At 38.7% G+C, this 16,896-nt stretch overlaps 2 protein-coding genes across 3 annotated transcripts; both read right to left on the reverse strand.

Annotated features, from left to right (window-relative positions):
* Nucleotides 1-810: 810 nt before the first annotated feature.
* LOC149181303 (disease resistance protein L6-like) lies at nucleotides 811-16,030 on the reverse strand. Of its 2 annotated transcripts, none has more exons than XM_089416553.1 (4): nucleotides 15,094-16,030; nucleotides 13,913-14,990; nucleotides 13,342-13,710; nucleotides 811-1,314 (listed from the first exon to the last, which is right to left on the reverse strand). In XM_089416553.1, the coding sequence occupies exons 1-4, from the start codon at nucleotides 15,642-15,644 to the stop codon at nucleotides 1,264-1,266; spliced, it is 2,049 nt and encodes a 682-aa protein (XP_089272679.1). In that variant the 5' UTR covers nucleotides 15,645-16,030; the 3' UTR covers nucleotides 811-1,263. The 2 variants fall into 2 exon arrangements, with proteins under 2 accessions (XP_089272679.1, XP_089272678.1); XM_089416552.1 differs by lacking the exon at nucleotides 811-1,314 and adding an exon at nucleotides 11,642-13,248 and having other exon boundaries at nucleotides 15,094-16,023.
* LOC149181304 (disease resistance protein Roq1-like) lies at nucleotides 7,809-11,494 on the reverse strand. Its single transcript, XM_089416554.1, has 3 exons — nucleotides 9,444-11,494; nucleotides 8,264-9,340; nucleotides 7,809-8,120 (listed from the first exon to the last, which is right to left on the reverse strand). Exons 1-3 carry the CDS (start codon nucleotides 9,992-9,994, stop codon nucleotides 8,117-8,119), a joined length of 1,632 nt encoding a protein of 543 aa, XP_089272680.1. The 5' UTR covers nucleotides 9,995-11,494; the 3' UTR covers nucleotides 7,809-8,116.
* Nucleotides 16,031-16,896: the final 866 nt, after the last annotated feature.

Here is a 16,896-nt window from a genome sequence, read left to right on the forward strand (position 1 = left end):
GTTGTATTAATATTTGTGCAGTGTGCCTTCAGAGAGATTATGATGTGTTACCTCGTGAGATTGTCAATGGTCAAAGTCTTTCGAAGGTTAAATCAAGACTGCAATGAGATTTGTTGACCAAGCTCTTACCATATCGAGTCAAAGCCCGGATAAAGAGGTTTGTGCATTTCTGATTCTTATAATGTATCAACATTGATAAAGAATCTTCTCATTCCCTAAGTAAGAAGTATCACAGTATCACTTGTCACAAAATTCATATTCAATTGGGCATATAAGGATAATGTAATCCTCACTTTCTGGCTCCATATTGAAAAAGTGATAGGTCTGCCAATCTCTAGGATCTAATGATCCCTTTATAAACAGAATTGATGACAGCAGACTAATAACCAACCTAAAGGAAAACTTTAAGCGTGACAGATCAATGGACCTTAGGATACTAATGAACTTATTTTCTAGCTGCATATGAAGGTCAAAATAATGGAGTTGTTTGAATGACAGCGAGGTGAAGATCATTAGGCATGATGCGACTACAAGAATCTCAGAACCATCATATCCTTTTTAATATGCATTCTAATTCTGATTTGTTTCTAATCACGGGCATTGTATGGTATATGATATCACACCACGCACGACGCTTTCCATAAATTAATGGAGACAAAAATAGAAAGCACTTAAAATGAACAAAGATGTGCCAACAAAAAATGGTGAGTTGCTGTCAGAGAGATATTTCTGGTTCCTAGTTTAGAAAATGGTCTTCTAAATATCGTCCAGATGCTTGTTATATGAATGAGAGCAGTGATACTTAAGTGTGACAGTCATGATAATGACCCCACTGAAACGCTGCCCCTGGACGAAGTTTTTAAAGTACCCAATATTGACAATTTCATAGACGAACGTTAAAATAAAATTACCTTTAAAATTCAGGAAATTTGTACTCTCTGGCCTAGTCTAGATATGCACAAGGAAGTTGAGGCAACCACTTCATTAGGCTGGCCATTTGTATCTGGTGCAGCGTTAAGAACACTGGTTGGAAAAGTCTGGGCTGACTATCTCAGCCTCCAGGATGATAATGAAAATGAGCTCCCAGCTTATTTGAATGAAAGCTCAGTTGAGTTGACCTCTGCTGTAGTAAATGTTGGGGAAAAGCACACTGAAATTGAACAAGAAGTAGACTCGTCTATGGAACTGCATATAATCATTTACTGGTTGTAAAAGTAGGAGAGAGACCTGTCATGCTATTGCTGCTCTATGTAATGTCTTCGATCAACATTTTGATTTCCAATTTTCTTCAGCCATTACAGGGAAAGAAAATATCTGGTCCAAAAGAGCGAGCACATTGTTCATTAAATAAAACTGGCAAAAGACTCCAATAAAATTTGTCAAGCATTTATAGATAAACAAGGCAACTACTTTTTTATTGCTGCTTATGGACTGTTGGAGCTGAGGATTCTTGCTCATCTTTCAAATTGCAAGCAACGCTAGATGCTTTTAAGGCTGGAGGGGATTTCCATTCAAGGGCAGTTATGAATATGTATTCCCATGTAAATAAAGCAGTTGAAAAAGGGAAGTCTTACTTGAGTGGGATCCTCAGCCTGGTAAAGAGAAACCTGCAATACCTTTACTGAAGGTTGTTTTTGTAACATAACTTATAATAAGTTCAGAATAAAAACAAACAAAGGGACAGGTTACGTGGCAAGTTTGAAATTTTGTACATTTTTGTTCAAAGGTTATGCCTTCTGTTGTAACAGCCTTGCAAGCCAGTTGGTGGTTTTATCATATAAATATTGTGTATACTATGCTGCAAATCTATGGTTTACTGCTCTTTTTCTTACATGTGTTATTATGCTTTCTACGTTGTTTTTTTTCAATATAATAATGATTACAAGTGTTTTGGTTTTTTAACATTGCGCCAATTTTTTTTCTAAAAGATCATTTGGCATCATACAACTACAAGAATCTCAGAACTATCATATCCATTTTAATATGCATTCTAATTCTGAATTGTTTCTAAATTCTAATCATGGGCATTGGACGGTATGTGATATCACAAATTAATGGAGAGAAAAATAGAAAGGATTTACAATGAATAAAGATGTGCCGACAAAGAGATGGTGAGTTGCTGTCAGAGAGATATTCCTGGTCCCAAGTTTAGAAAATGGGCTTCTAAATATTGTCCAGATGCTTGCTATATGAGTCAGAGCAGTGATACTAATATGTGATCATGGCAGGCCTAATAATACTGACCCCACTGAAACATTGCCCCTGGACGAAACTTTTAAAGTACCCAATGTTGAGAATTTCAGAGATAAAAGTAAAAATAAAATTACCTTTAAAATTCAGGAAATTCGTACTCTCTGGTCTAGATATGCACAAGGAAGTTGAGGCAACCACTTCATTAGGCTGGCCATTTGTATCTGGTGCAGCATTGAAAAGACTAGCTGGAAAAGTCTCGGCTGACTATGTCAGCCTCCAGAATGATAATGAAAATGAGCTCCCAGCTTATTTGAATAAAGATTCAGTTGAGTTGACCTCTGTTGTAGTAAATGTTAGGGAAAAATGTACTGAAAGTGAAGAAGACGTAGACTCATCTATCTATGGAGCTGCATGTAATCATTTACCGGTGTTAAAAGTAGGAGAGAGGCCTGTCATGCTATTGCTGGTCTATGTGCATTGTGAAGAGTCTTCGATCAACATTCTGATTTCCAATTTTCTTCAGCCATTACAGGGAAAGGCAATATCAGGTCCAAAAGAGCGAGTGCATTGTTCATTTAATAACACTGGCAAAAGACTGCGATAAAATTTCTCCAGCACTTATAGATGAACAAGGCAACTCCTTTATTGTTGCTGCTTATGGACTGTTGCAGCTAAGGTTTCAAATCGCAAGACAACACAAGATGCTTTTAAAGCTGGAGGGGATTTTCATTCAAGGGCAGCTATGAATATGTATTACCACGTATGTAAAGGAGTTGAAGAAGGGAAGTCTTACTTGAGTGGGATCCTCAGCTTGGTGAAGAGAAACCTGCAATACCTTTACTGAAGGTTGTTTTTTAACATAGCTTATAACAAGTTCAGAATAAAAACAAAGGAACACGTAATGTGGCAAGTTTGAAATTTTGTACATTTTTGTTCAAAGGTTAAGCCTTCTGTTGTAACAGCCTTGCAAGCCAGTTGGTGGTTTTATCCAGTGATGATAATATTGGCGAGATATCGCCAAATATCAGAAATATCGCGATATTTTCTCGGCGAAAATATCACGATATTTTGGCTCCTGAAAAGATTGCGATATTTCCGAGATATTGCCGATATCTCGGAAAAATATCGCGCGGCGATATAAAATATTGTCGAGCAGGCTAGGCCGCGGCTAGGAAAAAGGAAATTTGTCTTTTTTTTCCTTCATTTCTCTTTTTGAGTGTTGGAGAAGGAAGGGGAAGAGTTTTGTGGTGGTTGTTAAGGAGGGATTGAGGATCAAACAGCAATTATTACCACCAACTAAGATTTTTTTGTGGATCAAAGATTGAAGAACATTGAGACAAACTTCATTTCTTCCATTAACAGGTATGTTCTTAAAAACCCCTATGTTAATGATTTTTTCATAGATTTAAGGTTACGCTTGCTTGTCTCTTTGCCTACCAACATTTTGTTTCTTTGTTTTTTTTCCATTTGCTATGATTTTCATGCCCATGAGCCAATGCGGGTTTTCTCCATATTTGGACAGCAAGCTTCATTTTTTTTTCAACTTTCTTATGCCCCCTCTTATTGCCATTTTTCATTCACATTGCAAAATGCAAATAATGTAGTAATTTTTTTTAAATGAGGTGGTTATTACTTATTATCTTTTGTGTTGGGGGGCTTAATGCCATTTTTTTGTTTTTTTGTGCCCTAGGTTTGAATTAGTTCACTACAAATGTCAAATATGCCAAAAGCCTTGGACCCATTTTGGGAGTATGGGGACACTATTGGTGGGGCAAATCGGGCATATATATCATGCAAATTGGGTGGGACCAAGATGTCAGGAGGGGTTACGCAATTGAAATACCATCTGGCTAGACTCCCTGCACATGACGCAGATCTAATGCCTTGTATGGTTTCTAGTGCGGAGGTTATACAAAAAGCTCTTGAAGCAACTGTTGAACAAGACAGAAAGATAGTTGCTAGGGGGAGGGCACTGGTCTCAGATAGATAGCTGCTAGTTTTATTTGTTTTGCTACATATAAGTTTATAACTCATGACGATGAGATACTTTTATATATGTGATGTTATTTTGTATTAGTTCTCCACATTTGAGTCATTGATTGGACAATTATCAGGGATCAGCAGATTTTGGTATCGCCTTTGAAGTTTGATGTATCATTTCTATTTGACATCATATATATTAGTGTTTTCTTCGTATTTATGTGCCAATGTGTTTAGTTCATGTTGTTATTACTTTATATGTTTAAAAATCTGAAGAAAAAAAATGAATATATTATGCATTTTTTATGCTTGCCGATATTGCCGATAAGATGTTTTCTGGACCCTCGCCGATATTTTGGCGATATCGATATTATCAACACTCGTTTGATCAAATAAATATTGTGTATACTATGTTGCAAATTTGTGGTTTACTGCTATTTGTCATTGTTTTAAGAAACGGCCGTTTCAAAACCGAAACGGCCGGGTTGATCCGAGCCAATACCTTTTTCTATGACCCGGCCTTTGGAACGGTTCGACTAGCCGAGTCATGGCTGACTCAGCCAACTCAGCCGTTTCCGTTATGACTCGGCCGAGTCACAAAAAAACGCCCAGCATCATGTCAAACTGCGATTTAATAAAATTTTAATGGATTTTTAAATTGTTTTTTGGTTGGTTTGGACTCCAAGCAGTTATAAATTTTCATGGTAATGTTAAATTCTTAAAGTAAAAGTGACATTCTCCTTAATCTTCATTTTCGTCCTTTTACTTAAATTTTTAACATTACCATGAAATGACTCAGGATGTTTGAGAGTGTTTCGGCCTCATTGGATTTCATATGGAGAAAGTAGAATTTTAGATTTCATTCAAAATCCAGTAGACTTATCAGTTTTTCAGGGTTTCAGGATTGGAGGATTGCAATGTTTCCATTGAATTTTGTCATGTATTAGGGTATGGATTCTGGAACTCGTATTTAATCAAGATCACCAATCCCTCTATGTACCTTGATGTTAGTGACATTGGTTGTCGAACTCCTCTGGGATTCGCTCCCAAACCAAGAGCTTCTCAAAATGTCGCTCCCACTCCCGTTTTCGCTCTCGCTCCCCACTTTCGCTCCTGCTACCAAGTAACACTGAGCCAGATGATGTTGGCAACTCTAGCAGTAGCCAGTAGTAGTAGTACTGGTCACAGAGTTTTGTTGTAGAGGCCATTTATAGCCTCCTTGGTTATGTGTTTTTGTTTTGATCTCTATATCATCATCGTGTATGTATTGGACAATGTACTGGGTGCCATTTTGATATAATGGATATATTCATGAGCCTACTTTGATCATATGTTGTCTTCTATCTATATTCTAATGCTGTGTGTTTGGAAACATGAATGAAAATCTTTAAAATTATGTGTTTTTATAAAAAATAAATATTTAATGTATTTTTTACAAGGACCGAGTCATTGAAATCGAGCCGGCCGAGTCGATACCGAGTCGGAGTCGGAGTCGGAGTCAACCCTCGGCCAAGTCGGAGTCGGAGTCGGAGTTTTAAAACATTGCTATTTGTCTTACATGTGTTATTACGCTGTCTAGTTTTTTGTATTTTTTGGTTCTTTTAATGATTATAAGTGTTAGAGATGGTTTTTTTAACATTGCCCCATTGGATGGTTGGGATGTCACAAGTGGCGATCTGAAATTTATAAAATTAATTAAAAAAAAAACTACTTTAAAAAATGGCTAAAAGCTTGCCTCTTTAAAGTTTAAACTATACTATAATATCTATGTTTCCACAAGCATACTACTATAATATCTGCCTTTCTACCAATATAATGACAACTTCCTTCTTTCTCTCACACTATACAATAATCCCAGCACTTACTACTTGCTGCATAATAAGAATGACTAAAATGCATTACTTTTGTACAATATTTACATGACTGAGAGCACCTGTTACTCGTTGCATGGTAAGAGTTGTTATGTATTTTCTTCAAACAAAGGTCACCGGTAGTTCGCAGGGTCATTGGCAAACGTGGTGATTTAGTTCTTGCGGATCACTGATTCCAATCCAAAACACTTTTAGTAAACATTTAATGGCCTTCTTTTGTATATACATGTCACTCTAAATTGATATAAATTACACCTCGCTTCACTTAAAATGGCTGCTGCCATACCCATAGTTAAGTTTTGGCACCCCTCAATCTAATCTTAATATTTTAATATTGAGATTTCAAAGATGAAAGCCCCGTCAAAACTGCATCACCCTCTAGTGAACCATTGTGACACATTATATTGATTATAGAAGTTCAATCTATTATTAGTTCTTCTTTCAACCGCTGGCATAGCTGTTCCCACTCCCTCACCCCACTGCAATTTAGGACAGTCGCTTCAAGCTCTTGCAGTGAGATGCAATGTTCCACACCTGGAAACTCTTCTAACTCATAGCACTCAGCAACATCTAGTGTTTGAAGCATTCTAAGATGTCCCAATCCTTGTATGGTTTTCAGCTTGTGACAATCAAAAACCCACAAGTCCTTCAGTGATACAAACGCCTCCAAGACTTGGGAGCCCCTCCAATTTTTTACACCAGTTGATGTCCAGATGCTCAAGTTTTACCTGACCACAAAGACCTATTTGTCTCAATTCCCGAGAATCACACAACTCCATATATTTTAGGTTTGGGCAATCACCTTCCAGAAAATGTACTTCTGATATTGGTGTTGAGCGGATCACTAACCTCTCGAGCCCCAGCATGCCTTTGCAGTTGGAGTCGTCCAATTTTCTCAGCGCTCTTCCCCTTCTAAATGGATGTTCAAGCAATGGACAGTTCCGGACTTCTAAAATTTTCAGGTTGTGCAGCTTTAGAAGATCTTGTGGAAAGTATTCTACCCCACAATGCCTTATATCTAGATGTGTTAACTGAGTCGACAGTCCAAATGAATCCAGAAAGCATTTCAATTTCGGCAATTGCAAGAGTGACAAATACTTCAAGCTCTCGAGGTAACCCAGCCAAGATGGCAGCACTTCTAGCAAAGGCCCTCCTAATGTCAGGTCTTCCAAATTGGATAGCTCTACAATGCCGCCTGGTAATTCTTGGAATTATTTTAAGTTCATTCCAGATAAATCTAATTTTCGCAAAGAATGTTGATGTGCCACTTGGGGAGGCAGTTCCTTCACCTTTTCACAATGTGAAAGATCCATATATTCCAGCATGCTAATATTTCCCAGCGTTGCATTGGAGATGGTCAAATTGGAGCAAGCCCACTACTCCAGATGTTGGAGTTGAGTTAAATTCCCGAAGGAATCAGGCAGCCATATCAGATTTGAACACCATTTTAACTATAAGTATTTCAAGGAGCGCAGATCCCCAAATTCTTCAGGCAAAGTTATGAGAACAGCATCTATAATGAAAAGCTTTTCAAGCTGCGTCAGATGTCCTATTGAGCTAGGAAAGGCTGAAAGAGAGGGAGCCCAAACGTTTAGCTCTCACAACTGGAGAGGGGCCTGGGATGTTTACGTTTCACTTGTCAGAAAGATATATATCATGATTTCGCCTACAAAATGGAAAATTAAATAGGAGAGAAAAATAGACATACCTTTGAATCACGCTGCCACAATAATCTTAATTTGCCCCCCGCTATTTGGAAAACTCTTAAATTCTCCATCGGAATCCAGGAAGGCAAGCGAGAGTATCCACACTTATACCAGCAGAGCATGTGATGTGCGGTGACCGCACCCTCCTCAATATGCGTTCTAAATAATGATCATCTTCACTTGCAACAAATTGCAAACTTGAAATACCAGAAAAACGGGAATTTTTAACGAGATCCCTTAAACAGTTCCCGAACAGTTCATCACTACATCTTCTGTACCGTCGCACTTGTGAGCTCTTCAAGAGAAAATTATTCTTTTGATAGAACTCATAGCGATCAACCATAGTAATTCCGCGAACATTGGTTGTTATCTGTTCATCCATGGCAAATATAAGATTTATCTTTAATTTGAATAAACCCTAAGACAAAGGTTTGAATAATTGAATACTTATAAGATTTATCTTTATTTTGAATAAAACAGCAAGACAAATGTTTGAATAATTGAAATACTTACCGGTTGCTCCAACAAACATCAATGTTGTTGGTGGTCTCTTGCCAAAGACGACAGGACATTGATCCATCCTTTGCAACATTTCTTGCCAAATCTCTGAAGTGATCATGCATCTTTATGTTATTTTCATTGTCAAATTCCAAGAGAAACTTGTTCTCTAGATTACGAAGCTCAATCAAACCACAAATCCTTCGTACTGTGTCTCTGTCTTCTCCTACGAAGAAGCACGCAATATCCAAAAATATTTGCTGATCATTTGAACTGAGCGTATCATAACTAATTTTGAGCTTTTCATGTATTTCAGTGGTGGGTAGTATACTGTCAAGTCGGTTCAATATCTCTTGCCAGAAAAATCTGTCATTTGCTCCACAAACAAGAGCTCCAAAAACTTTTAATGATAATGGTAGACCATCACAAGCAATTAAAAACTGATCTACCAGATCTGCAAATTCTGGTAGTGGATGCGGCTGATATAAGGCATAGGAGCAAAAGAGTTCTTGGGAATGCGACTTATTCAGCCCTGTTAGCTTATAAATTGAGGACTCTGGGACTCCTGAGCTTACGAGGACATGCTTATCACGAGCGGTAACTAAAATCAAGCTTTGCGACCTAAGAATATCCTTAATTGGTAAAAGTACTTCCAGTTGATGAGCACTATTTACATCATCGAAAACAATGAGAGCATGACAATGTGAAAGATGTTGTTTAACTATCGCTACTCCTTCCCCTGCATTCTCAATTTTAATATCTCTATATGTCAAGTCCATGATGAGCTTCATTTGAGACACTGTAGCAGGATTTTCTCTCACATCAAACAAAAAGGAAGATCTATTGTATAATGAATTCTTACGATTGAAGTATTCCTTGGCCAGCGTGGTTTTCCCAATTCCACCTGCCCCCACAATTCCCACAACTTTGGTCTTCATACTCTCCTCCTGCTTCTGCGACGGTAACACTGTTGCTTCAAAATCTTGTAATTTTTCCTCCAGACCGGTTGGGTATCTTGCCACATACAGCGGAGATTTTGGAACAAATTTCAAAACGCTTTGCACAACATTATTCAAAAGCTTCGCCTCATCCCTGAGTGATAACAAATGAGAAACACCTATGTTAGTATCATTTACCTATCAATTCAACAAATTGAAAACCAACACAGATCAAGAGGATCATGGGAGATGCTCACCCATCCAACTCGAAACCGCTTATATCAGCAACTTGAGAAAGAGCTTTTCTCCAGTTTTGAATAGTGTCTGAATGGTAGCGTGGCTTCTGTTCGCCAGTTTCAAAGTCATAAGTTGTCTTTTTTTCAAACTTCAGAAGGGCTTTAGCGTACGCCCTATCTTTATCTTTCCCTGTCCACCTGAGCTCAGAAGGCTTTATGTTGAAAAAAACAGGAAGAATGGTAGCCCCTGTCTTCACCATAAGGACGATTTCATCAAGACACCAGATCGATTCAGCATAATTAGGAGAAAAAATGGTGATATGTACAGAGGATATTTGAATCGCCGCTTCTATTTGAGAAAGAATTGTGTGCCCTGCCTCCAACTCTGGCTTGTCTAGAAAAACTCTCAATCTATGGTTGATAAGGCAATGGTAGAGATCACTGGCGAAAGTCTCCTTGACATCCGGCCCGCGATGATTTATAAAAACATCGAAATGGGCATAAGAAATCGAAGTAGAAGAGTAAGAGGAAGAAGCGAAAGAGGCATTGGGGACGGTTGTTAGGGCTGCCATTGAAACCGGAATTTGGATGAATGGGAGGATTGATAAACAGAAATAATGATCAGATTAATGCAGGCAGATGAGACTAGATTGCTGAAACTGCAAGCAACCGTGCGCCGTGCGCCGAGTATCACAATCCCCTTGGAAACCCTCCAAAAATAGAAAGGACTTGTAATGAATAAAGATGTGCCAAGAAAGGGATGGTGAGTTGCTGTCAGCGAGATATTTCTGGTTCCAAGTTTAGAAAATGGGCTTCCATATATTGTCCACATGCTTGCTATATGAGCGATAGCAGTGATGCTAATGTGTAATAGTGGCAGGCCTATTAATAATGACCCCACTGAAACATTGCCCCTGGACGAAACTTTTAAAGTACCCAATGTTGACAATTTCAGAGAGGAAAGTAAAAATAAAATTACCTTTAAAATTCAGGAAATTCGTAATCTCTGGTCTAGAAATGCACAAGGAAGATGAGGCAACCACTTCATTAGGATGGTCATTTGTATCTGGTGCAGCATTGAGAAGACTGGCTGGAAATCTTGGCTAACTATGTCAGCCTCCAGGATGATAATGAAAATGAGCTCCCAGCTTATTTGAATGAAGGTTCAGTTGAGTTGACCTCTGCTGTAGTAAATGTTAGGGAAAAATGTACTGAAAGTGAAGAAGAAGTAGACTCATCTATCTATGGAACTGCATATAGTCATTTACTGGTGGTCAAAGTAGGAGAGAGGCCTGTCATGCTATTGCTGCTCTACATGTAGAGTCTTCGATCAACATTCTGATTTCCAATTTTCTTCAGCCATTACGGGGAAAGACTTTATCAGGTCTGAAAGTGCGAGTGCATTGTTCATTTAATAACACTGGCAAAAGACTCCGATAAAATTTGTCAAGCATTTATAGATAAACAAGGTAACTCCCTTATTGTTGCTGCTTGTGGACTGTTGGAGCTGAGCATTCTTGCTCATCTTTCAAATTGCAACCAATGCTAGATGCTTTTAAGGCTGGAGGGGATTTTCATTCAAGGGAAGCTATGAATATGTATCCCCATGTATATAAAGCAGTTGAATAAGGAAAGTTTTACTTGAGTGATATCCTCAGACTGGTGAAGAAAAACCTGCAATACCTTAAAAGAAGGTTGTTTTTGTAACATAGCTTATAATAAGATCAGAATAAAAACAAACACTGGTACAGGTAATGTGGCAAGTTAGAATTTTTGTTCATTTTTGTTCAAAGGTTATGCTTTCTGTTGTAACATCCTTGCAAGTCAATTGGTGGTTTTATCAGATAAATATTGTGTATACTGTGTTGTAAATCTGAAGTTTACAGCTATTTGTCTTACATGTGTTATTATGCTCTCTGTTGTTTTTTTTCTCAAGTGATTACAATGGTTAGAGTTGGTGACTCTAAAATCGCCTCAGCTGGGCTGTTGGGGATGTTACAGACAGTAATCTAATCAAATTTCAGATAAAATTGAACCAAAAAAAGCTATTTAGAAAAGGGCTAAAAGGTTGCCTCTTTAAACTATACTATAACATCTACGTTTCCACAAGTATACTAATATAATATCTGTCTTTCTACCAAGTTACCAACATAATTATTAATGACAACTTCCTACTTTCCCTCACACTACAAAAATTCCAGCACTTACTACTTGCTGCATAATAAGAATGACTAATATGCATTACGTTTGTACAATAATTACATGACTGAACACCTGTTACTCGTTGCATGATAAGAGTTGTTGTTATGTATTTTCTTCAAACAAAGGCAAGGTCACCGGTAGTCCACAAGGTCATTGGCAAACGTGGTGATTTAGTTCTTGCAGATCACTGCTTCCAATCCAAAACACTTTTAGTCAACATTTAATGGCCTTCTTTTGTATATACATGTCACTCTAAATTGATATAAATTGCACCTCTCTTCCCTTAAAATGGCAGCTGCCATACCCATAGTTAAGTTTTGGCACCCCTCAATTTAATCTTAATATTTTAATATTGAGATTTCAAAGATGAAAGCCCCGTCAAAACCGCATCACCACTATGACAAATTATAATGATCATTGAAGTTCAATCTATTATTAGTTCTTCTTTCAACTGCTGGCGTAGCTGTTTAACCACTCCCTCACCCCACTGTAGTTTAGGACAGTCACTTGCTTCAAGCTCTTGCAGTGAGATGCAATGTTCCACACCTGGAAGCTCTTGTAACTCATAGCACTCAGCAACATCTAGTGATCGAAGCCTTCTGAGATGTCCCAACCCTTGTATGATTTTGAGCTTGTGACAATCAAAGGCCCACAACTCCTCCAGTGACACCAATGGCTCCAGACTTGAGAGCACCTCCACTTTTTGACACCAGTAGATGTGCAGATCCGCAAGTTTTCCCTGACCATAGAGACCTATTTGTCTCAATTCCCTAGAATTAGACAAGTCCAGATATTTAAGGTTAGGGCAATCACCTTCCAGAAAAAGTACTTCTGATATTTGTGTTGAGTAGAGCACTAACTTCTCAAGCCCCAACATGCCGTTGCAGTGGGAGTCCAATTTACCGACAGCTCTTCTCTCTTTAAATGGATGTTCACGCACTGGACATTCGTGGACTTCTAGAATTTTCAGGTTGTTCATCTTCAGAAGGTCCTGTGGCAGGTATTCTATCCCACAACGCCGTATCTCCAAATGTGTTAACTGAGTCAACAGTCCAAATGAATCGGGAAAGCATTTCAATTTCGGCGATTGCGAAAGTGACAAATACTTCAAGCTCTTGAGGTAACCCAGCCAAGATGGCAGCACTTCCAGCAAAGGCCCTCCTAATATCAGGTCTTCCAAATTGCATAGCTCTACAATGCCACCCGGTAATTCTGGGAATTTTTTTAAGTTCGTTCCAGAGAAATCTAATTTTTGCAAGGAGTGTTGATGTGCCACTTGGGGAGGCAGTTCCTTCACATTTTCACAATATGCAAAATCCAGATATTGAAGCGTGGTAATGTTTCCCAGCGTTGCTTTGGAGATGGTCAAATTGGAGCAACCCCGCAACTCTAAATGTTGGAGTCGAGTTAAATTCCCAAAGGAATCAGGCAGCCATATCAGATTTGAACACCGTTTTAACTGTAAGTATTTCAAGGAGCGCAGGTTCCCGAATTCTACAGGCAAAGTTAAGAGAATAGCGTCCATTATGAAAAGCTTTTCCAGGTGCTCCAGATGTCCTATTGAGCTAGGAAAGGCTGAAAGAGAGGGAGCCCAAACGTTTAGCTCTCGCAACTGGAGAGGGGCCTGGAATGTTTGGGTTTCAATTGTCAGAAAGATGTATATCATGATTTTGCCTAAAAAATGGAAAATTAAATTAGGAAAGAAAAATAAACATACCTCAGAATCAAGCTGCCACAATAATTTTAATTTTCCCCCGGCTACCTGCAAAACTCTTAAATTCTCCACCGGAACCCAGGAAGGCAGGCGAGAGTATCCACACTTATACCAGCGGAGCCATGTGAGATTAGGGGACCTCACCCTCTTCAATATACGTTCTAAATAATGACCATCTTCACTTGCAACAAATTGCAAATTTGAAATACCACACAAACGGGAATTATTAATGAGACGCCTTAAACAGTTACCGAACAGCTCATCACTAAATCGTTTGTACCATGGCACTTCTGAACTCTTCAAGAGAAAAGTATTCTTTGGATAGAATTCGTAGCTATCAACCATAGTAATTCCGCGAACATTGGTTGTTACCTGTTCATCCATGAAAATTATAAGATTTATCTTTATTTTGAATAAGACCCCAAGACAGATTTGAATAATTGAATACTTATAAGATTTAACTTTATTTTGAATAAAACCCAAGACGAAGGTTTGAATAATTGAATACTTGTAAGATTTATCTTTATTTTGATTAAAACCGCAAGACAGAGGTTTGAATGATTGACACACTTACCGGTTGCTCCAACAAAACATCAATGTTGCTGGTCGTCTCTTGCCAAAGACGACGGGGCATTAATCCATCCTTTGCAACATTTCTTGCCAGATCTCTGAAGTTGTCATGCATCTTTATTTTATTTTCATTGTCAAATTCCAAGAGACACTTGTTCTCCAAATTACGAAGCTCAATCAAGCCACAAATCCTTCTTACTGTGTCTCTGTCTTCTCCTAGGAAGAAGCACGCAATATCCAAAAATACTTGCTGATCGTTTGAACTGAGCGTGTCATAACTAACTTTGAGTTTTTCATGTATTTCAGTAGTGGGTAATATACTGTCAAGTCGATTCAATATCTCTTGCCAGAAAGATCTGTCATTTGCTCCACAAACAAGAGCTCCAAACACTTTTAATGATAATGGCAGACCATCGCAAGCCATTAAAAACTGATCTACCAGATCTGCAAATTCTGGTAGTGGATGCGGCTGATATAAGGCATAGGAGCAAAAGAGTTCTTGGGAATGCGATTTATTCAGCCCTGTTAGCTTATAAATTGAAGATTCTGGGACTCCTGAGCTTACGAGGACATGCTTATCACGAGAGGTAACTAAAATCAAGCTTTGCGACCTAAGAATATCCTTAATTGGTAAAAGTCCTTCCAGTTGATGGGCACTATTTACATCATCGAAAACAATGAGAGCATGACAATGTGAAAGATGTTGTTTAGCAATCGCTACTCCTTCCTCTGCATTCTCAATTTTAATATCTCTATATGTCAAGTCCATGATGAGCTTCATTTGAGACAATCTAGCAGGATTTTCTCTTACATCAAACAAAAAGGAAGATCTATTGTATAATGAACACTTACGATTGAAGTATTCCTTGGCCAGCGTGGTTTTCCCAATTCCACCTGGCCCCACAATTCCCACAACTTTGGTCTTCATGCTTTCCTCCTGCTTCTGCGACGGTAACACTGTTGCTTCAAAATCTTGTAATTTTTCCTCCAGACCGGTTGGGTATCTTGCCACATAGAGCGGAGATTTTGGAACAAATTTCAAAACGCTTCGCACAACATTATTCAAAAGCTTCTCCTCGTCCCTGAATGATAACAAATGAGAAACGCCTACGTAAGTATCATTTACCTATCAATTCAACAAATTGAAAACCAAAACAGATCAAGACGATCGTGGGAGATGCTCACCCATCCAACTCGAAACCGCTTATATCAGCAACTTGAGAAAGAGCTTTTCTCCAGTTTTGAATAGTGTCTGAGTGGTAGCGTGGCTTCTGTTCGCCAGTTTCAAAGTCATAAGTTGTCTTTTGTTCAAGCTTCAGAAGGGCTTTAGCGTACGCCCCATTTTTATCTTTCCCTGTCCACCTGAGCTCAGAAGGCTTCACGTTGAAAAAAACAGGAAGAATTGTAGACCCTGTCTTCACCATAAGGACGAGTTCATCAAGGCACCAGGTCGATTCAGCATAAGTAGGGGAAAAAATGGCGATATGTACAGAGGATACTTGAATCGCCGCTTCTATTTGAGAAAGAATTGTGTGCCCCGCATCCAACTCTGGCTTGTCTAGAAAAACTCTCAATCTATGGTCGATAAGGCGACGGTAGAGATCACTGGCGAAAGTCTCCTTTACATCCGGCCCGCGATGATTTATAAAAACATCGAAATGGGCATAAGAAATCGAAGTAGAAGAGTAAGAGGAAGAAGCGACGGAGGCATTGGGAACGGTTGTTAGGGCTGCCATTGAAACCGTAATTTGGATGAATGGGAGGATTGATAAACAGAAATAATGATCAGATTAATGCAGACAGACGAGACTAGATAGCTGAAACTGCAAGCAACCGTGCGCCGAGTCTATCACAGTGCCCTTGGAAACCCTCCAAAACTTTTGAAACAGAGCAAATTAGATTTGAAATAAGCTATGAACAGAATGTAGATTCCAACCTGGATTGTGCCCAAATCATGACCCACAGCTCTACGGGTTTTCCACTTTCCCTTTGCAACTAGTGTGATGTTTCTTGCCAGAATCTTTCGGCCTCCGAATGTACGCATGGAATAGTGAGCTACAGTGAACACTTTCCCTTTCCAACAGGTTCCAATGAGTTGTGAAAGATCTTCCACAATCTGACTGTACGCGTTGAATAGTGACAACGCTGGAAATGTGAGCTATAGTGAACACTTTCCTTTTTCAATAGGTGTGAATAAGATAATATAGTTATATTTATGTATAATTAATGATCATAAAGTAAGTTAAAGACACTGTTCAATACAATGATGTCTATATAAAATCAGAGAATCAAACTCTTTTATAAAAGATACAATTTATGAAATAAATCAATAACATTTGGTTTTGGCGAAGAAAATCTGGGAGCTAATAAGCCTAAGGATCAAGCATATCTCTCTTAACATGTGAGGTTGAATGAAGAACATTGAAGAAATCCAACAAACTCTATTGGCTCCATGAAGAGCCAGTGGAGAGTGCGGACTATCCACTAAATCATTGCTAAGGTCTGGAGTGTCTCCTAGGAACGACTCTAAGATCTCATGTGGCGGGGTTAAGTCCCATGGATCCTAACTGATCTAGAGTGTGGGTATGTACTGGTATCAATTCGTCTCTTGGCGCCCCTTTCTGAAGGTAGTACCCTAAAATAAAAAAATATCATGATCCTCTATGTGGGGTTTGGTCTAATGGGACGCTGAAGAATATGTGCTCAGATCCTCTATGTCAGGTGTGGTCTGATGGGAGGCTGAAGAATATGTGCTCGGAACCTTAGAGTCTCCTGCATATATAGGGCCAAACATCTCTGATTAGAATCCCTGAAAAAGTCAGCGAGGATTCGAGAATCTCTGAACAAGCAATGAAACCCATTTGATCTCGTAGTAGAGAGGGCATCCAAAAATGAAGTGCACATCGGTCTCCACTTCCTGTAAATGACACACCTGACAAATTCGGTATGGTCTATCAACCTGGTGATCAGTTGTTAAGTTTAGGTATG

This window comes from Pinus tabuliformis, chromosome 3_2 (genome assembly GCF_031772625.1).
Source record: "Pinus tabuliformis cultivar Carrire ecotype Pingquan chromosome 3_2, CPIR1, whole genome shotgun sequence".
Lineage (NCBI taxonomy): Eukaryota > Viridiplantae > Streptophyta > Pinopsida > Pinales > Pinaceae > Pinus > Pinus tabuliformis.